At 41.1% G+C, this 22,917-nt stretch overlaps 1 protein-coding gene across 1 annotated transcript in view; it reads right to left on the minus strand.

The window, feature by feature from the left end:
* The window catches only part of pde10a (phosphodiesterase 10A), a 481,692-nt gene extending 467,199 nt beyond the window's left edge, over positions 1 to 14,493 (minus strand). Inside the window, exon 1 of the mRNA XM_043696099.1 lies at positions 13,669 to 14,493. Coding sequence (XP_043552034.1) covers positions 13,669 to 13,744 — 76 coding nt within the window. The 5' untranslated portion in view covers positions 13,745 to 14,493. The remainder of the gene's footprint in view (positions 1 to 13,668) is intronic.
* Positions 14,494 to 22,917: the final 8,424 nt, after the last annotated feature.

The raw sequence follows: 22,917 nt of genomic DNA on the forward strand, positions 1-22,917 counted from the left end.
GTACTGCAGTGTGTTGTGGCCCTTTTGAATAGTGTTTTGATGCAACTTCTTTTGTGTGTGTTGGGGTAGTTGATTTCGTAGTTTAGGACTTGTTCTGTGTATGTGGCTTTCCTGTATACCTTTGTGGTGCATTCTCCATTAGGTGTCCTCTGTACTATAACGTCTAGGAATGGGAGTTGGTTGTCCTTTTCTTCCTCTCTAGTGAATCGGATTCCTGCGAGTGTGGCGTTGATGATCCGGTATGTGTTCTCTATTTCTGTGTTTTTAATGATTACAAAGGTGTCGTCCACATATCTGACCCAGAGTTTGGGTTGAATTTGCGGTAAGACTGTTTGTTCTGATCTTTGCATTACCGCTTCTGCTATGAGTCCAGAGATGGGTGAGCCCATGGGTGTGCCATTGATTTGTTCATATATTTGGTTTTTGAATGTGAAGTGTGTTGTGAGGCACAGGTCCAGTATGCCGTCTTTGTTGATAGGTTTAATGTCCTGCTATCTGTTCTGTATGTCCAACAGGTTGGCTATTTTTCTCTGGCTAGGGTTTTGTTGATAGAGGTGAACAGTACCTGATCCGCTGATCAGGTGTTTCAGTTTCTGCTGTAGTTCTTTAAGATCAACTGATCCAGACACTCTATACAATCAACACAGGAATTCTTGGACATCATCAGAAATATACACATAGATAAGGAAGAAACCATGGTCTCATTCGATGTAACTGTTCACCTCTATCGACAAAACCCGACAAGGTCCTATCTATTTTCAAAGTATGCATCCATCGATCAAAATGACTATGTTTGATTCTTTCGAATTCAACATAAGTGTGACCTTTGTGTTTCTGAACCGCTGTCTACATGCTTATGGTACCAATTTGTAAGCACTTAATTTAGCCTGTTTAACCTCTTCGTAATCTCTTGACCTCTCACCTGACAGGGTGGCAAATGCCTCACTAACTCTGCCTACCAATTTAGTCTGAACTAGCATTACCCATAAATCCTCAGACCATTCCGTCTGCGTAGCCAATTTTTCAAATGAAATAAAGAAGGCTTCAACATCTTTCTCATCAGTTTTGACATATTTGTATTTATCACTACCTTTCTCATTTAATCTCCCTCCTTTAACTTGACTTTGCTGACTAATTCGCAACTTTTCAAGTTCAAATTCTCTCTCTTTTTGCTCAGCTAAGAACCTTGTCTCTCTTCTTTCTCTCTCTCTTTCTCTCTCCCTTTCTTCTCTCTCTTTGCTCAGCTAAGAGCCTTCTCTCGCTTTCTTTTTTCTCTCTCTTCTCTCTCTCTTTCAACTCTCTCTCTTTGTTTATCTTCTAACTACATTTTCCTGAATTGTAATTTAAGTTTTTCTGCCTCTACTGCACTTGTCTGTTTCTCTGATACATCTAAGTGTCTGAGTAATTCCCTTACAATTTCAGCTTTACTTTTGTCCTTGGTTAAACCCAAATCTAACTTAGTTGCTAATTTTAAAGGAATGGCCTTTTTCTTTCCTTCTAAACTTTCTTGGCAAATTTGAGAATCATCTTTAAATCCCAGAGCCTCTTTAGCAATTTTAAGAGCCATTTCTCTCACTTTTAATTTAATCGAACACAACTCACCGAAATTAAACAAATTGCCTCACCTATGTTTTATTTAAAGATCTAGGACACTAACCTGCAAGTATTTAAATCTGCTGGGATTTTTCGTACCTCCAAATCTACTTAAATCTGTCTAAACCAGTTCAAATCCCAATGACAAGCCCCCAAGATGAGGTAAACCCTCCTGCTTAATTTGAACCAGGCAACACAGAAATGATTTATCCTGTGCTGTAATCTGTGAAAATTCGACAGGCCAAGAATTATTTAAAGTAAAAATTAACAAAATTATTTCTTAAAATACAACAGAGAATAATCAACTAACAACTACTTACAACTTGTGTCATTGGCTTTTAAGATTGTCAATATACTAAATTCATCTTGATTGGAGTTTGGTATTTTGGGAAGTATAATTTAAACTGATTGGACTAATTCAAATCTGTTTTTGTTTCCAGGCAACCAGCTACCCCAGCTATCCCAGTAGCTGAACCAGATGTTACATTTTATCTTATTCAGAACACTTCGTGCTGTCAGTTAGTTCTGTTAGTTTTTAACTCTCTTAAAGGTACAGTACATACACATAATAGGAGAACTAGCCATTCAGCACCTCAAGTCCACACTAACTCTCTGAAGAGCATCCCATCAGGACCACTATTCCCCCACCCCATAATGCTGCATTTCCCATGCACCTGACCTGCACATCTTTGGTCTGTGGGAGGCAACCAGAGCACCCAGAGAATGTGTAAACTACACGCAGGCAGTCACCCAAGGCTGGAATCAAACCTAGGTTCTTGATGCTGTGAGGCAGCAGTGCTAACCACTGAGCTATTGTGCCACCCTACAGTATACTAAGGTACTGTCGTATTTCCTAGAGTCCCATCAGCATTTCCGAGAGTCCCATCATTCACTGTGTATTCATTACCTTGTTAGTCTTACCAAAATCTCATTGCAATTATCAGGATTCAACTCCATTTGCCACTGCTCTATCCATCTGATCAGCCTGCTTATGTCATTCTGTAACCTAAAGACCTCCTTGTCATTTACCACACCAAGAATTTTTATGTTGTCTGCAAATTTACTGATCACACCTCCTACATTCATTCTAGATCATTAATGTACACAACAACCAATAAGGGGCCCAGCACTAAACCCTGTGGTACACCACATGATGCTGGCTTCCAGTTACAAAAGCAACTTTCAATCTGCACACTCTGCCTCTTGCCATTAAATTAATTTGGATCTAATTTGCTATATTGCCCTGAGTCCCTTGGGCTTTTACCTTCTTGACCAGTCTCCCATGTAACACTTTATCAAGGACTTACTGAAGTCCATGTTGACTACATTAAATGCATTACAGTCATTTACACATCGAGTCACCTTCTCAAAAAATTCAATCAAGTTAGTTAGGCATGTTCTCTGCTTATAAAGCCATTATACTCTTGATTAACTAAGTGAAGATTATTTCTGTTACTTAGATTTTTTCCAAAAATTTCCAAACCACTGCTAATAGACTTATGGACCTGTAGTACCTTGGTTTATCCTTATCACCCTTCCTGAATAATGGTACTACATTAGTTATCTTTCAGTTCTCCAACATCTCTGTAATGGTCATAGAGGATTTGACAATTAATGTCAGGGTTCCAGCAATCTATTTCCATGCCTTTCACAGCAGCCTGAGATACATACTATTAGGGGATTTATGTACTTTCTAGCCCATTAAGGCCATTAATACCTCCTCCCTCTTAATGTTAATTTGTTTATGTTATCACAATCTCCCCCCCTCCATAATTTCTATATCTATACAATTGTTTATATTTTTAAAAAGTGGTTAAGTGCAAAGTGAGCCACATAATGTTGATATTGCCAATGAAAGGACATAAATGGTATACATAATGAATAATTACTTTGTGGCAGTATTAATAGTAAAGGAAGAGGTACCAGTTAGCCAAGGAAAGCAATATGGAACTGGGGCCAGGAACCCCTTAATTGTAAGCAAAGTAACAATAATTGAAAACATAATGAACTAACATATGATAAATGCCCAGGACTAGATAGTTTCCACTCCTGGATTTCAAAAGGAGTAGCTGAGAACATTGTAGATACCCAAATTCTAATCTTCCAGAGTTCACATGGTTTGGGAACTATTCCTATTGATAGAAATATTGCGTGTGCCACACTGCTATTGAAGAAAGATTTGAGAGGAAATTCATAGAATTATAGGCCAGTTAGTCAATATCTGTTGTCAGAAAATTACTATTATTGTTAAGGATAGAGTAACTGTACACCTTGAAATTTTCCAGCTGATCAGAAACGATCAGCATAAATATGTAAATTGAATCTGAATTTTTTGAAGAGGTGAAGTAGTGGACAGCTGCATGTCTATAAATGCAATTGATATGGACCCCTCAAAAGTATTTGATAAGGCCCTTCATAAGAGACTGTTGGCTGAAGTCGAAGCTGGTTCCAAAGGCAAATTATTCACCTAGTTAGGAAATTGGTTCAGTGGCTGGAGACAGGAAGTGGAGATAAGGGATAGATACTCTAATAGTAGAATAAGACTAATGATAGCCTATGAAGATTTTATTATTAGATGCTGGTATAGAAAGCTGTATATCTAGACTTGCTCAGGACTTAAAAGTAGGCGACATTGTAAGCAGTGTAGATGGAATCATGAAATTAAGCGAGATATTGATAGGTTAAGCTTTTGCAAATAGATTTCAATAGAAACTAATATGTGTTCATCCACGATGGACCTAACAAGCATAGGTGGGTTATTTTCTAAATGGTGAAATGGTCCAAAGACACTTACAGCTCCATGGTGTAATGAGTATGTCTGGAGGATTAGAACATAAGGGGGTAGAAGTCATGCTTCAGCTATGCAAAGCCCTAGGTAGACCACACCTGGAGGGCTATGTGCAGTTTTGGCCACCACACCTTAGGAAAGATATAATGGGCTTGCAGAAAACACAGCATTGATTTACCAGATGGATATTATACATGAATGGATACATTATGAGGAGAGATTGAACAAGGGTAATACTCCCTGGAATTTAGAAGATAAAATGGTGATTTGTTGAAAGTATTCAAGATATTAATTGGAAAATATATGGTAGAAGGGGAGAAACAATTTCCGCTGGTTGATGTGTCTAGGACTACAAAATACTAAAATATAGCGCCAGACTCATGATGAGTCTATGTGTAACGAATGGACAAAGTTTGGAATTCACTTTGGAAATGATAATTTATATTACATAAATTGTTATACTTTAAATTGAGTTTAATAGGCTGCAGTTAATTAAAAGTATTAACGGGTATGGGACAAAGGTCGATATCTGGAGTTAAGCTGCTAATCAGCCATGATCTCATTGGATCTGGCTCATGGGGCCTATAACAATACTAGTTTCCTATTGTATTCACTGAGGCACATTCCAGCTGTCTCCTACAAATTCCTCTTTTGTACCCACCACTATCTCAGAGCTATTAGGCTGCTGGTCCTACATCCACTTTTGGATTAGCAGAAATTCCCTCCACTAATTATTTGGAGAACCAAAGCTATCATCCTTGATCATTCCACAACTCCATTCCTCTGTGAACTCAACTACCAAGACCCTGAGTTCTGAAATTCAGTCCCTCACCATACCCACTGCAGTCTCTTTAAAAGCACCTATGAATCAACTTTGGGGACCATCTATTCTAATATCTCTCTATATGTCTTGGTGTCAAATATCCTCCAGTAACATACCTGTGAAATATCTGGAGTTTTTTTTAAGTTAAGGGTGCTACACGCTTGCTACAGTTTTTACATCAACTGATATAATGATTGTGGTTATTTATATGGCATACCATTTGTACAAAATGGTTAGGTTTTAAGTTGAAAAAAAGATGAACAGGGTGGAATGAGTCCCCTTGATCCAATTTAATGTATTAAAGTTGTGATAGACCTTCAAAAAACTGCTTAGTGTTTTGAGATGAGTACTCAAGCTTTTCTTCTGTTGGATTTGATGCCAGAACTTTAAAAGATGCAATTGATTTCATTTACTATCACAAAAATTCAAAAGAAATCTACACCTAGGTCCAAAGCCCATAATGTGACATCCTGATTTATCAGTAAACATTTTAAGGAAAATCTTTGACTTGAAATTAATTAACATGGTTACTACCTTTTGGACCCAAGGTCAGTTTTTATGAAAACAGTCAGTTCATAGTTCAGAGACTGAAGACTTATACACTGGATTTATTTTACCAGCATAAAGAATGTCCCTGTTCAACTTTATTGAATACTGATGGTGTGCATACACATTTACTTTACTTGAAACATATAATTCTACTAGATGTTTTCAAACCTCAAAGCGTCTAAGAAGTAACAGAGATAAAAGATAAAAGAAATTAATGGTTTGTAGTGATAGCACAATAATATTTAATGCATTTTTGTATACACCGTATTTAAAATAGATAAACATTTCTGTTAGAAACAACAGAAAGACGAATGGCATACAGATGTAATATTAATTCATGTAACCTAATACAATAATTATTGGCTACATTTCAAACATATTACTTTACAGCAGCAACATTAAAAGTAGAAGAATAATTCTGGCTGGGACAGGCCTAGGGGAAGAGTCTTTAAGCAACATACTTTAAAGCAGTATTATTCAATACATTCATTATTAGGCACATGAGATGGATTGAGAATCCAGATATAGATAATCAGAATTCACATAATCAAATAAAAGGTAATAGACATTTAATATGTATGTGACCCTAATACACATCAACGCACAAGACCATGAGACCTTAAAAGGAGGAGGCACTCAAGCCTGTTTCTTCATTCAGTAGGATCATGGCTGATCCAATATTGCTCATATTCATTCTTGTGTTTTCCCCATAATCTGTGATTCCCCTGCTGGTCAAGAATTTATCAATATCAGCCTTAAATATACACAAAGACTCTGCCCCCATTCTGTATGGAATCATACAATCGATTATAGAATCCCTACACTGTTGAAAGAGGCCATTCAGCCCATCAAGTCTGCAGTGACCACTCAAACAGTATCTCAACCAGACCCTGCTCCCCCACTCTATGCCTAGGTCCAAGGCCCATAATGTGACATTTTGATTTATTAGTAAAATGAACATTGAAACTCTGAATATACCGTGGCTAACCCACCTAGCCTGTACATCCCTATACACTACAGGGCAATTTAGCATGGCCAATCCATCTAATTTGCACATGTGGCAAGGAGTTCCAAAGACTCTCAAGCCTCTGAGAAAAGAAACTCCTCATTTTGGGCTTAAACCAGTGTCCCTTTATTCTTAGGTTACGTCCTCTGGCCCTAAACTCTTGCATAAAGGGAAACATCATCTCAGCATTTACCCTGTCAAACTCTTTAAGAGTTCTATATTTTTCAATGAGATCATTTCTCATTCTTATAAATTCCAGTGACACTAATTCCATCCTGTTTAGCCTTTGCTCATTAGATAATCCCTCCATACTAGTGATCATCTTAGTGAACAGTCTCTGAACTGCCTCTAATAATACGGTATCTTTCCTTAAAGAAGGGGAACAAGACTGTTGACAGTACTCTAGATGTTGCATCTTATACAGTTACAGTAAAACTTCCCTATTCCTACAGTTCACCCCCTGCCTTGAAATAAGAGCCAACATTCCATTAGACTTCTTGATTACCTGCTGCACCTGTATACCAGCTTTCCGTGATTTGTGCACAAATACCCCCAAGTCTCTTTATGCTGTAGTTTTCTACAGTGTTTTTTTTTCATTCCATTCTTTTCACATCTCCTATTATTTGTTGATAAATAGCCTTTCTCACAGATTGGTTACTGTCTGGGGGTCTGTGCACTACTCCTACTAATGTCTATTTTTTCCTTGCTGCTTTTTCACCTCTGCCCAAATGGACTGTATATCATCTGAGTTTAGATCATCTCTCCTAACTGTACTCATTTCATCTCATATTACATGCATGTCTTGTTATCCGTGTCTCATTACACATGTCTGAGCTTTGTGCTTTTATTTCTGAAATAGTAACAGAGAAAACAGAGTGAGTGTTTTTGATCATTGTACATGCTTTACCTCCTAGGTTACTGAAAAGTGGCAGATGTTAATTCAGTAAATGTATACATGTGTCACAAAGCTTTTTTTTCTAAAAGCTGTTCCTTGGCTCAAGGATACTTTGTCCTTGATTTGTTCAGAGGGGTAATAAACCAGGCCGGACTCCAGTCAGTCTGGTTTGGTACAGAGACTAAAGGGTATTGAGAGGCCTTTTCATTTATAAGTAAACAGATGAGACGTCAGGCCGAAGTGGTCATGTTTTAGAAGTGACTGTATAATGAAAGGGAAGTAGTCAGCTCTCGAGCTGAGCAGTTTAGTTCAGTCCAGAACTGGTTGGAGGTTCAACAGTGAACCGTGTGGAAATTCTCTTCTGCCCTTTTATCTACAACCTGTAAGCATCTGATTCTTTTTCATACCATGTTTTAAAGGGGGTTTGCTTATTGGGACTGTTGCGTATATTCAGAACAGTATACTTGAGTCTAGTTTAAATAGACTTAGTTCTGTAGGGATTCTTTATCCTATTCTTTGTGTTTCATTGTCTAATTTTGTGAATAAGTTTTTTTTGTCTGTTTGAAACCTGGTAGTCAACCTCGCTAACTTTATCCGGATAGTTTTCACTATACACTCAACAAAACAAATTGCAAAGTCATGGTCTGGGCTGCTTGCTTAAGAATGTTTTGAGTGGCCGAGGATGGTCCAAAATACATGAAATATATTTACTTGTATTCTGCAAGTATAGAAAGAGGTATTTAGAAATCTGCTTGGACATGTTGTAACATCTGTCTGGGGCAGGTGAGACTTGAACCTGAACCATCTGGCTCAGGGATAGAGACACAACATTGTGCCACAAGAGCCCTTATTGAGTCAGTATATTTTCTACTAAAATCAGTGTGTAACTAAATTGGTGTCACCAACAATTTATTTTAGATAAACTATTTTAAGTCGCATGTTTCCATCTTGCCCTACCCCAGCTTGTTCTTTATGACATAAATGAAGGAATTTGGTGACCTTGCATGTGAAATTCCATCGTATCAAAGTGATTATCGCTGTGATTTCTGGCAGTGCACAGCATCCAATTTCAGTCCTAACACTGTGGATAAGTGTTGACTTGAAATTAAATGCTGGCTTGTGTTGAAAAGCAAATAAAAAGCAAACTAATGAAATTGATTAAAAACCAAAAGAACTGCGGCTGCTGGAAATGAGAAACAAAAACAGAAATTGCTGAAAAAACTGAGCAGGTCTGGCAGCATCTGTGGAGAGAAATCAGAATTAATGTTTCAGGTCCTGTGACCCTTCTTCAGAACTCAATGAAACTGTAGTTCACCTTTCTCAACTGGCTTTTAGTGTGGAATTGAGTGCAGCATTGGCAGAGGGCTAGTCATATATCACTTGCTCATTCAGCCTCAATGGCTACATTGGAGAGACAATGATGTAATGATAAAGTCACTGGGATAAGCTAACAGCTCAAAGTAATGGTTTGAGAGCATGGTTTCAAAATCCATTGTAACAATGAATGCAATTTACAATCAATAAATCAATCTAGATGTTAAGCTGGTCTCAAAACTGATGCCACAAATTTCTCATAATTGTTATAAAAACTGATCTAGTTTGCTTGTGTCTTTTAGGGAAGGAAATCTGCCACCTTTACTTGGGCTGGCCTGCAGAAATGTAGTTGACTCTTAATTGCCGAGTAAGTTGCTCAGTTCAAGGGCAATCAGGTATGGGCAACAAATACTGGCTTTGTCACATCCAATTAAAGGATAAAGAGAAAAATTCAACTCAGTCAGTTGATAGTCTGCTTACTGTTCTGGAAGGAAAATGAACCTGTCAATATTTTGAATCACACAGCAAGTGCGATGCACTTTTTCACCTCTGTGTCATATGTCCATTGTTTATCATCTATCATCGATTATCATTTCCATCATCTATCTAAACAGAGGAACAGAGGATATGGGAACAGAAGTAGGCCATTTGGCATTTCAATCCTGTTGTACCATTCAACAAAATCAGAGCTGATCAACTCCAATTTCTCATCTGCATGCTATCCATTACCTTTGGCTCCTTTGTCTATTAAAAATCTATTTATCTCAGCTTTGGGTAAAGTGAATAATCAGTCTCTATTGCTTTCTGGGGAAGAGAATTCCACAGACTCACAACCATCCACGAGAAAAGTATTGTCCTAATCTCTATCTTAAAAATAAGCCATCTTATTCTGAAACTTTGTCCCTTAGTTCCACTTTCTCCTAACAAGGGAAAATTGTAATCAAGGCTTCTGTTAACTCTGCAGCCACTTCTTTCTGTGGATGTTGGCCTTCTTGCCCGGGATCTAGACTTTAGGTCTAACATTTTTCCCAACACCTCTTCCCTGGTGCTTATGGTGATTGATTTCAATTCTTCCTTCCTTCCATGTCAGAATTTCCAATGCCTTTAGGACATTTTCTGTCTTCTGCAGTGAAGACACATACAAATACCTTTTCAATGCAATCATCATTTCTTAGTTTCTGTCATTTCCTCAGACTCACTCTCTAGAATACCAATATTAGATTTTTTTTGCTGTTAGAGTCATAGAGATGTACAGCACGGAAACAGACCTTTTGGTCCAACTCATCCGTGCAACCAGATATCCTAAATTAATCTAGTCCCATTTGCCAGCACTTGGCCTATATCCCTCCAAAAACTTTCTATTCATATACACATACAGATGCCTTTTAAATGTTGCAATTGTACCAGCCTCCACCACTTCCTCTGGCCGCTCATTCCGTACATGCACCTTCCTTGGCATGAAAACGTTGCCCCTTGGGTCCCTTTTAAATCTTGCCCCTCTCACTTTAAACCTATGCCCTCTAGTTCTGGACTCCCCTACCCCTACCTTGTCTATTTACCTGATCCATGCCCCTCATGCTTTTATAAAGCTCCAGAAGATCACCCTTCAGCCTCCAACGCTCCAGGGAAAACAGCCCCAGCCTATTCAACCTCTCCCTATAGCTCAAACTCTCCAACCTTGGCAACATCTTCGTAAATCTTTCCTGAACCCTACTACATGATTTTATATTAATATGAATTTTTAACTCATACACCACTTTCCCCCTCTGTGTCGTTTTGTCATAGAGTCATAGAATTATACAACACAGCAACAGACTCTTCGGTCTAACTCGTCCTCGCCAATCAGATATCCTGAATTGATTCAGTCCCATTTGTCAGCATTTGGTCCACATCCCTCTGAATGCTTCCCTTTCATGCATCCATCCAGATGCCTTTTAAATGTTGCTTTTGTACCCTTCTCCACCACCTCCTGTGGCAGCTCATTCCATATACGCATCACGCTCTGCGTGAAAAAGTTGCCTGTCAAGTCTGTTTTAAATCTTTCCACATTCATCTTAAACCTATGTCTTCTAGTTTTGGTCTCCCCTACCCTGGGAAAAAGACCTTGCAAATTCACCCTGTACATGCCCTCCATGATTTTATAAACTTCTAGTAAGTCACCCCTCAGCTTCTGATGCTCCAGCAGAATAAACCCCAGCCAATTCAGCTTCTCCCTAACATTAAAGCTCTCCAATCCCAACACCATCCTTGTAAATCTTTTTTAAACCCTTTCAAGTTTAACAACATCTTTCCTGTAGCATGGAGATCAGAATTGAATGAAGAATTCTAAAAATGGCCTCACCAATGTCCTGTACATCTACAACACATTCCTTCTTTTCCTTAAAATCTGACCAACCTTCTAAGTAAACATTAACCTCTGCAGGATTTTGTGGTGTTCCTTTAAGTTATGCTTAACTTAACTTATTTAGCCATGAATGATGCCTTCTTCTGCAAGTGTCTTTCTTGCTCATTGGGGTAATGTTTTACTCAGAGATATTAAATATCTCCTTAAATGTGTCCTACTGCATCTCTACTTTGCTACTGTACAACCCAGTTTCCTAGCTAACTTTAGCCAGTTTTGCCTTCATACTGATACAATTACCTTTGTTAGATTTATACACCAGTCTTAGAACCAGGCTTCACCTCTTCAAACTGAATTTGAAATTCTGCCATGTTAAAGTTTCTATTGTCTTTTCTAAGATGTTACTAACTAATCCTGGCTCTGAATCTATTAGTTAGTGGCAAATCATTAATCCACAGACCCAGGTAATGTTGTGCAGACCTGGGTTCAAATCCTGCCATAACAGATGGTAGAATTTGAAGTCAATACAAAACTGGAATTAAGGGTCTAACGATGACCATGAAACTTGTTGATTTTCAGAAAAAAATCCATCTGATTCACTAATGTCCTTTAAGGAAGGTAACTGCTTTCTTTACCTGGTCAGGCGTACATGTGACTCCAGATGTACAGCAATGTGGTTGCCTATTAACTGCCCTCTGGATAATTGGGGATGGGTAATAAATACTGGCTTGGCCAGTGAAATTCACATCCCATGAATCAGTCCCAAAGAAAATCTCAGAAGCCAATTAAGAACACATTGTGTATCCCATGAAAAACATTTTTTTTGGAGGAGCAAATTGCAAAAAAAAAGTCCATTTACAGTCATTCAGCTTTACAACTTAAACAAAAAAACACAGTTTTCTTACTTTCCCTGACATTAGTTCAAGACTGCCTTTACCATGACAAATATCCAAAAGCTATTTGGTTTGTTTCATTTACAACAAGGCAGATTCCAGAAGATATGACGTTCAATAGATTGCCATATCCCAATATGTGGATGCATTACAGTACAAGGTACCCAGAATAACAATATCAAACATCCTTTATTAAATATTAGTAAAGCAGAATTTCCATGTGCAGAGATTCTGTAGTTTGCTAGTCAAATATGTCTTAGAGGAAAGAAAAGCTAACATCAAAATGACTGAATTAAGAAGGTCTTAAGTTCCTGTTATGTTCTGCTTCATTCTTACACATTAACAAAATGATGTTTAATGTTTTCCGAATCTCAAATGGCGCAGTGAGTTGAGAGCACCAATGATGGTCACAGGTTAAGTAATTAACATACCCAGTAAACTGCATCCTTACTTTGTATATTTCCATTAATAAATACACCAAAATGCACGTAAAACGTTGTAATCCTGAAGGGAGAATTAAAATACAGTCAAATCTGCCACAATGGCCTGCTCAGAATGTTCCAGCTCTGTAGTTGAATGTCATTTCTTCCTAAAGTTACAAATGCATGTAAATTCTATATTTGCACCTAGACAATTGTTATACAGCTCAGGGCCCTGCTACTTAACCTATTGGACAAAGTGGGTACAACGTTTTCCAATCAATTGCTTTCCAGTGTCAGAGATGCGTAGTTTATTTCTCAAGCTTTGGTTTAGATTTTTACTATTCATGTCGACTCCGGTGACACATAATGCCATCTGTAATTCAAATTTCCCGTTTTGATTGAAGACGCTGAATTACATTCAGTAAACGGCACCACAGTATCCTGACGTGGTTGTGTCGAGTGGAAGAACTCTGCTTTGAACACACAAAAAAGGCTTGTTTCCTCCCAGCGAAGGCAATCAGGATGAGAAGGCCACCTATTTTATGGGCACATTCTTGGGACTGTTGGATGCTCCATATTCCACTGTTATGAGCAGAATACAAGCACTGACACCCCCGAAGATTGGAACCTGGGGGAAATCCAGTCCTTGTTGCAGACTGCCTGCTCAGTCCCTCTAATTTCACTCCTCAATGGTGCAATCTGGCCATTTGACGTCAGATGCGATAAAGACCACAAACAATCCAACAAGAAAAGCAACTGAAATGGAATTTTACACCAACTGGTCTCTCTAAGGTCTCTGCTTGCACAGGGAACTGATGTACCCAACTGGCCTGGCATTCCCCTTTGACACTGAACCGAGGGGAATGATCAGGTTTTGACTGAGGGTCTGAAGGTTAGGGGGGGGGGGGGGGGGGAAGGGTGAAGAGCTGGAGGGATGGGGGAGTTGGTCACCTCTCCCACTGGGCCATTCCTGTGCATGGCCTTACAACTGGTCAGAGCCGAGCCTGACAATGTAAAAGTGCACCTTGTGGGCCGGTCCCTTACCTTGATCGCCAGCGTCGAAAGATGGCGAGGTTGCTGAGACCGGGGATCCTTCAAGAGTTTTTCGTTTCTTCGACATCGGTGAGATGTTTCGATGTTCCTTGCTGTCCGGTTTGTGTGTGTGTGTCTGTTGCTGTTCGGTCTGGTGTTCCGTTCAGGACTGGCTGGGCGGAGGGACAAAGTGAAGCTTGTCTACAAAGCCAGGAGACTTGGTGCAGCCTGGAGCTGACAGGAGGACGAGTGAAGATCCCCCTGACCGTGCCAGTGGCTTCCTGTGCAGCGCTGGGGCTTGGCAGCTCAATCTCTTCCTGTGTTCATCTTTGGAGTATGAAACTTCGAGACCCGCGCTTTTCCCAGCCACAGAGGCGAAAGCAGGGAAGGAGGGAGGGAGGGAGGGATCGAGGACCTGCTGCTATGGATCCCAGATCCCAGATCACGTGTGCCCAGGATTGCTTCCAGGGGCTTGTTTCTTTCGGCGGAAAAGTCCGTTTGCGCCCCTTTGCCCAGCCTCACTGGGTTAGTGGTCTGACGGTGCCAAGCTCCTAATGAGAGCTGGCACAAACCGAGCTGGGCACCCGCAGCTTGGCCAGAGAGCTGGCATCTGCCGGGGTGCAGAGGGAAGCCCCCCCCACCCCTCCCCCCCTCACCCAAGGGGAGGGAGGGGGGTGTCAGGCCCCACTTTGTCCATGAGTCAGCTCTGTGCAGTCAGCATCTTATCCAGAAGGAGAGGTGGGAGAGAGAGACAGTCACAGAGCAGCACCCGGCCATTGGGCGCCAGGGGGCTCCGCGCTTGTCACAACCGGAGATTTCACGTGGAAGAGAGGGAGGTGAGGGTGGGGGGCGAGACAGAGGGGACGGGGGGAGGGGGGGAACTTGCTTCGCCTCCTTTGCAAAAAGCCGTCCCTGCATTTTTCTCCAGTCACAGCCTCCTGGAGAGAGTCCCCTTCGCCTCCCATTGCGCCTGTTCCTTCCAGTTGGTCCAAGTTGTCTTTTTTTTCTCAAAACAAAAAGGAAACAATTGCTTGCTTCGTTGTAGAACCGCAGCGGAGACCACTCTGTTGGGTTGACACTGAGGGTGAGCATCAGCCTGGGAGGTGGGTGGGGGGGTCCTCTGTGCAGCGGCCTCTCCGCAGTCTCCTCAAAGCGGGTCACAAGCCTTGAAGTTACAACGAACCGGCCCCCAATGAGACCGACGGCCAGAAGTTAAGGTTTGAATCGGAGCAGAGGGTGCTGGCTCCCACAGCCGAGAAGCCGGAGTGAGCACTGGGGACTGAGAGGAATGGTGGCCCCGCTCTCACGCCCACCGGCAAGACTTTGACGCTCATTCTTGGATAATGAAAATGATAACACGTCTTTGCTGGCTCGACGAATCTCTCTTGGCTATTGACCACAACTTTGTCTCGTTTTCTTTTTCACCCCGAACCCTGTTCTGGGGTCCATTAAAGACCAACAGAAACACTCCACCCAGTTCCAGAGAACCCGGGGTATCTTCCCATCCATCCCTGAAAGCACTACATAACCCCATGTTGCTATCCTGAAGACTCATTACCCCACCCACACACATAGAAAACATTAATAACACGCTGCGCCTGGCAGATGGCGAAGAGTCCGGGTTAACAATCAGCGAGTTTAAACATTAGGAGTACAGGTATATTTACATACCGGGACACCGGCAGATGCTGGAAGGTCTCAGCAGGGTCCAGCAGTAGCTGCGGAGAGAGGAACGGGGCTGGGGCTGTGGTTTCAGGGTCGATGGTTGTATTTTGACAGTTCGGAGACTGGAGCTGTCACTGTCAGAAGTCGGCTAAACCCCCTTGAAACTGCTGCCATTTAATCAGCTCTCCCCTTCCTTTCTGCGTTGGGAGGCTTCACTTAAACGTGCCTTAGTCTTGTGAATGAACGAATGAATGAAATAACTCCGCCGGGAGTTTGTGCTGACACAATGCAAGCTGCACTTCAATGCGAGCTCTCCTGTAAATAGATCGTGTTAATCAGAATCCCACTCACCCAGAGACAACACAGCTCCACACAGTAATGTGAACATACGAACACCTCAATCATCATTAATATATTCATTGGCCACACATAATAAACAATCATCATCGGTCAAGCTAGCTCCTACTTGGAGATGTGGCTGTCCTGTCTGCTGTGTCTTGCTCCATTTATTTTGCTTCCAATCTTAAACTATTTACTGCATAAACTATAATGTGGAGTGGGGGTTTAGGGGGGAAATTCGGATTTATTTGTGTTCCCCCCCACCCCCGAACCTGAAACAGATAGATGCCCCCTCGTTCCCTTGCCTTTTCACTGTGTAAGTGCCAGCTCCTATTTATTGATGAGCTTTCTAAAGCAAACACTCTCAGGTTTGGGAGAGCAGCCGCTGACGTCAAAGCTACTGACGTCAATGCTCTGGCTTTGACACAAGAAGCTTTTTTTTCCCAATGCGACCCTAATGGGATTATAAAAAAAAATCATCTCCTTCTGGCAATCATCAAGAGAGAAACGAGCAAACTGATTGCGTTGAAAATGTCCTTATACCGAGCCTGGAATTCATAAAACGCATGGTTACAGATTGTAGAGCAATACTTCAGAGTGTGTAGTGCCTCCCCCGCTTTGTTTTAAGATCAGCCAAAGCGCTGTTTTATCCACCAGCTCTTGCAGTCTCCTTCCCCTGCTGACAGACATTGATCACTTGCCCCCTGTTCATGTGAATCAGTTAGCTGGAGTTTTGCCACCTGACATTTGGGACAGATTGGGGGGGGGGGGGGGCGACACAGGACACTTCAAGATCTGCACAGTTTTGAAACGCGTTGCAAAATCTGGCCCAAGAATTGCGCCAGCAATTTTTTAGGCTTTGCTCCAAGATTTTGTATTTTGACATTTGTGGAAGGGAGGGAGGGTATCATTTTTTTATTTGTTTCAACATGTTGTTATTGTCAGAATGATAATAACGTGTATGTGGTGGTGGGGGGGGGTGTGGTGGCAGTTATATATGATTATCAATGCAGAGCCTGCGTCTCCAGCTTATGGTTTTACAGGTGAACAAGTGAAATGAAAGCTTCAATAATTTTCAATGTGATGTAAGGCCGCATGTTTCAGCTCTCTGGCCGCACATTAGCTATTGCTGTGGCGTGTATATGTGCAGGATTTATATAGATCAGGATACAGCAGATTTATGTAAACGGGTTTGTTATGTGACATGATTTCGAAAACGTGTTCAAGATGATCCAGTAATGTTCAGGAGTTCACTGTCCACGTTATTTATACGACTCCAGTGATCAAGATGACAGGCACCATGCGGAGCTCAGCAAACGGGAACATTGAAAATCTCCAACCTTTAGATTAACCGGATTGATGATGTTTCTGTTTGCTTTGCAATTATCAAAGATTATGATACATCAGTCCCAATGGCTACAATATACTGGATCCTGGCATGTTGGATTGGAGCGGGATGCAGTTAACGCCACAAAGAAACCAATCTCGTGTTTGTTTTTTAACATCCCAAATCATTTGCAGAAACTATTGCATTTGTAGAGTTCAGGCTGTTGACGTTTTTTTTAAAGCGGATGCTAGAAAGCTGAAATAAAAACAGAAAATGCTGTAGAAGAACTTCGGTTTTATTGTTTATTGTTTGATCTGAAGAATAGGCAGCATAACTGTCAGTGTAAAGTTAAGTCTGTCTTAACCACGACGTATCCAGAGTGTGCAGACCCAACAGTTCTTTGACTCACTTTGAATGCAACCAGCTTTCTAGTAAAGACTGGCGAAGTTAGTACAAAAGATAACTACGGTTCAGTGACCTATTCTGGGGAGACCCAGCCTGTCCTTTGGAGGGCTGATTACTTTCAGTAGATAGTTCTCAATCACCCTCTAGTAAAGTGAAAACTAGAGACTGAATAATGAAAGACAAATGGGTAAAGTAAGAAAGTCGGAACAAGATAAAAAGAAGAAAATAAAACTTGTAGGAGATGACATGATCTACCTTTCCTGCCAAAACATGTAGATAAAAATCAATAATTCCCAAAGTCCACAAATGACTCAAGACATAGATTGTACCTGGCTTAGGGAAAGTGTTCCTACCTCTGGGTCAAGACCCAGCTGCTCTGTAGGTATGTTGCCAAACGCAAGAGCACACTGAGTGCCATGTGCAAGATGTACTGCAGCAACATGTCAAGGATCCTTTGAGAACCCCTTCCAAACTTGCGACATCCACCATGTCAGATAACAGCAGTAGCTGCATTACAACATCTGTTAGCTCTTGTGCAAGCCATTGTTACTTGGAATTATATTGCTGTATCTTCATTGTTGTTGGGCCAAAAATTGAAAACTCTGAAAATTGCAGGGAGAGCAACTACTATCAAGAGAGGCCCAAAAAAAGGAACACTCTCTATCAAAGGTACCTTTTCAAATGAAACAGATTTGCAGTAAAAAGAAAGAAGATGACCCAGGGAGCTCTTCAACCGGAAGAAGACAGACACCGAAGACGATAGTCGCTGTGTGGTTTTGAAACTAAGTTGATGTAATTTTAATAAATGTCGTATTGGAATAGCATATTGTTATAGAGTTGGAGGCAGATAATGAGCAGTTAAGAGAAAGGGGGGCTTAGAGTTGTGAATAGTTGTTGTTTAATGTTCTCTTTTAGAGGTAAAAAATAAATTGATACTATTTTCTTTAAATAGTGGAATTTGGGAGTTTTCTGTCACTCATATTTCAACAGATTATGAGGCAAGGTGAGTTTTCTGGATGTTTAGTTTAATTAATTAAAGGGTTCACCACGGTGTCATAACAGTTCAGGGGCTCCGGTCCGAGATTTGGGCAGGTTTAGGCAGACCCAGTCAGAGATTTGGACAGATTTGGACAGATTTGGGGTACAAAAGGTCCCAGTAGATTTAAGCACTTGCCGATTAGTGTCCAAAATCTTTAACTTAAACACAGGTGAGATAATTTGTTAAATTTCGGATACTTGTGGTTGGTTAAATTAAAAGTGAGGGAAATGGCTCTTAAGATTGCTAAAAACATTCTAAGGTTTGAAGATGCTTCCCAATTTTGCCAAGAAAGTACAAAAAGATAGAGGAAGGACTTTTAGAATTAGCAAATAGGTTAACTTGGGTTTAACCAGGGACAGAAGGAAAGCTGAAATTGTAATGGAGTTGGTCAAGCACTTAGATCTATCAGAGAATTAGATAAGTGCAGTAGAGTTAGAAAAACTTAAATTGCAATTGAGGCAAATGGATTTAGAAGATAAAGAAAAGGAAAGAAGAGATGTTAGAGAAACAGAGAGAAGAAAAAGAGAGAGGAAAAGAAAGGGAGAGAAGGTTCTTGGAGGAGCAAAGAGAGAGAGGAGAAAAAGAGGGAGAATGTGAAGTTCAGAAATTGTGAATTAGTCAGGAAAGTCACCTTAACAGGATAGAGATGAAGAGCGAAGGTAATGATGTATACAAATATGTCAAAAACGTTGCCACATTTTGATTAGAGAAAGACGTCAAAGCCTTCTTAATTTGAAAAATTGACTAGGCAGGTACCTGTGGGTAATACAAGTTCAGATTAAGCTGGTAGGCAGAGCAAGTGAGGCATTTGCAGTGTAGTCAGATGAGGGGAATGAAATTATGCAGATGTTAAACAGGCCATTTTGAGTACTTATGAATTAGCACCAGAAGCGTATAGACAGCGGTTCAGAAACATAAAGGGCGGCACGGTGGCTCAGTGGTTAGCACTGCTGCCTCACAGCACCAGAGTCCCAGATTCGTTTCCAGCCCTGGGTGACTGTCTGTGTGGAGTTTGCACATTCTCCCTGTGTCTGCGTGGGTTCCCTCCGGGTGTTCCGGTTTCCTAACACAGTCCAAAGATGTGCAGGTCAGGTGAATTGGCCATGCTAAATTGCCCCATAGTGTTGGGTGCATTAGTCAGAGGGAAAGGGGTCTGGGCGGGTTACTATTTGGAGGGTCGGTGTGAACTTGTTGGGCCGAAGGGCCTGTTTCCACACTGTAGGGAATCTAATCTAATCAAACCAGGTCAGACCTATGTTGAGTTTGAAAGATAGCAATTTTGATAGATGCGTGTGGGCCTTAAAAATAAATAAGACCTATGAGGTTCTTAGAGATTTTCCTGCTGGAGAGGTTTAAAAATACTTCCAGAGATGATAAGAATTCATGTGGATGAGCAGAAAGTTCAAGAAGTGAGAAGAGTGGCAGAGATGGCAGATAAACATGCACTTATGCATAAGGCAAAATTTAACTCCGGCAAGAATTTCATCCTGTGAGGGATAGAAATTGGGAGAAGGGGAGATCCTACACTAAAAAACAAAGGTTAGAGCACACTGATAATAGCTTACCACAGGTGGAAAAAGACATCCAAGAGGGTGAAAAGGAGGTGAAAGGCCTCAGGTGTTTCTACTGTGGTAAAGTGGAATATGTAAAGTGCCAGTGCTGGCTGTTGAAGAAATGCACTGTGGGAAAAGAGGCTGAGCCAGTGGGATTGGTGGAAGTAGTAAAGGAAACCCCAAGAAAAGTCAAGGAACTGTAGGGAAGTGCACAACCTATGAAGGGGCTGGGTATTGAGTTGGTTTCCGATCTCTACAAAGACTTTGTCTCTGTGGGTAATGTTTACTCAGGAAGAACAGGGGAGAAGGGAAAGAAGTTATAATTTTGAGAGACATTGGATCTAATCAGTCTCTAATAGTAAGAATTGAATGTATTTGCACTCTTTCTGACATGTTACCTGAGAGTATGGTAATTTGTGGAATAGATGGACAGAAATTTAGCATTCCCCTGTGTAAGATCAGGTTGGAGAGCCAAATCAAGACTGGGGAAATAACAGAGGGAATGATTGACAGAGTGTCAGTTCCAGGAATATTTGTTCTTGGGAGTGATTTAACAGGATCCAAGGTGGGAATGATACCCCTTGCTATGGAGAAGCCAAAGGAAGACCAGGGAATTGTGGAGTTAAAAGAAAAAAATCTGGAATTTTTCCAACTATGTAGTAACAAGATCCCACTATCATAAGCCACAGCAAGAAGCAAAAACTAAGGAGAAAGACAAAAGAGTTGAGGTTCAGTTAGTAGACACCCTGTTTGATATAATGGTGCAGGAAAAACCTGAACAGGCAGAGGGTCAAGCAGAAGTGTTTAGTCCTGAAAGGCTATTGGCTTACAACAGAAAGATGAGACAATAATATATATATATATATTGATACATACTCAGAAAAGGAATCAGAATGTATTCCTGAGGGTTATTATAGACAATAGACAATAGGTGCAGGAGTAGGCCATTCAGCACTTTGAGCCTGCACCGCCATTCAATATAATCATTATCTTAAAGATAGGATCCTAAAATGAAAATGGAGACCACTGCAGGTTAGTACAGAGGAGAAATGGGCAGAAGTGTCGTTTGTAGCATACAGACAGGCAGTATTACAGGTAGCATATGAATTACCTATATGAGGTCATCTAGGTATAAGGAGGACTCAGGCTAATGTATAAAAGCACTTCCATTGGCTTGGATTGCACAAGGGTGCGGTTAAATTTTGCCGTACATGTCATATATCACAAATATTAAGGAAGGCACAGGCAACAATAAAACCAGCACCTTTGTTGCCAATTCCGCATTCGAAGAACCTTTCATACGGGTTATGCTTGATTGTGCAGAGTCATAAAGTCATAGAGATGTACAGCATGGAAACAGACTCTTTGGTCTAACATGTCCATGCCGACCAGATATCCCAACTCAATCTAGTTCCACCTGCTAGCACCTGGCCCATATCCCTCCAAACCCTTCCTAGTCATATACCCATTCAAATGCCTCTTAAATGTTGCAATTGTACCAGCCTCCACCACTTCCTCTGGCAGCTCATTCCATACACGTACCACCCTCTGAGTGAAAAAGTTGCCCCGTAGGTCTCTTTTATATCTTTCCCCTCTCACCTTAAACCTATGCCTTCTAGTTCAGGACGCCCCAACCCAAGGGAAAAGACTTTGCTTATTTACACTATCCATGCGCCTCATAATTTTGTAAACCTCTATAAGGTCACCCCTCAGCCTCCAATGCTCAAGAGAAAACAGCCCTAGCCTGTTCAGCTCTCCCTATAGCTCAAATCCTCCAACCCTGGCAACATCCTTGTAAATCTTTTCTCAACCCTTTCAAGTTTCACAACATCTTTCCAATAGGAAGGAGACCAGAATTGCATGCAATGTTCCAACAGTGGCCTAACCAATGTCCTGCACAGCTGCAACATGACCTCCCAACTCCTGTACTCAATACTCTGACCAATGAAGGAAAGCATACCAAAATACCTTCTTCACTATCCTATCTACCTTTACTCCATTTTCAAGGAGCTATGAACCTGTACTCCAAGGTCTCTTTGTTCAGCAACACTCCATAGAACCTTACCATTAAGTGTATAAGTCCCGCTAAGATTTGCTTTCCCAAAATGCAGCACCTCATGTATATCTAAATTAAACTCCATCTGCCACTTCTCAGCCCATTGGCCCATCTGGTCCAGATCCTGTTGTCATCTGAGGTAACCCTCTTCTCTGTCCACTACACCTCCAATTTTGGTGTCATCTCTAAATTTACTAACTGTACCTCTTATGCTCGCATCCAAATCATTTATGTAAATGACAAAATGTAGAGGACCCAGCACCAATCCTTGTGGAACTCCACTGGTCACAGGCTTCCAGTCTGAAAAACAACCCTCCACCACCACCCTCTTTCTTCTACCTTTGAGCCAGTTCTGTATCCAAATGGCTAGTTCTCTCTGTATTCCCTGAGGTCTAACCTTGCTAATCAGTCTCCCTTGGGGAACCTTGTCGAATGCCTTACTGAAGTCCATATAGGTCACATATCACATCTACCACTGTTACTTCTTCAAAAAACTCAATCAAGTTGGTGAGACATAATTTCCCATGCACAAAGCCATGTTGACTATCCCTAATCAGACCTTGCCTTTCCATATACATGTACATCCTGTCCCTCAGGATTCCTTCCAACAACTTGCTCACCACTGACATCAGGCTCACTGGTCTATAGTTCCCTGGCTTGTCCTTACCACCCTTCTTAAACAGTGGCACCACGTTAGCCAACCTCTAGACTTCCGGCACCTCACCTGTGACTATCAAATTTTAGGTTGCCTCCCTAAAATTAAAAGTGGGAATCAGTACTTGCTAACCGTAATGGATGTGCCTACTAGATTTCCGGAGGCAATTCCATTTCGGATTATTAAGGGGAAAAGGAGTTAGTAGCTTTCTGTATGCAGTGT

This window comes from Chiloscyllium plagiosum, chromosome 9 (genome assembly GCF_004010195.1).
Source record: "Chiloscyllium plagiosum isolate BGI_BamShark_2017 chromosome 9, ASM401019v2, whole genome shotgun sequence".
Taxonomy (NCBI): domain Eukaryota; kingdom Metazoa; phylum Chordata; class Chondrichthyes; order Orectolobiformes; family Hemiscylliidae; genus Chiloscyllium; species Chiloscyllium plagiosum.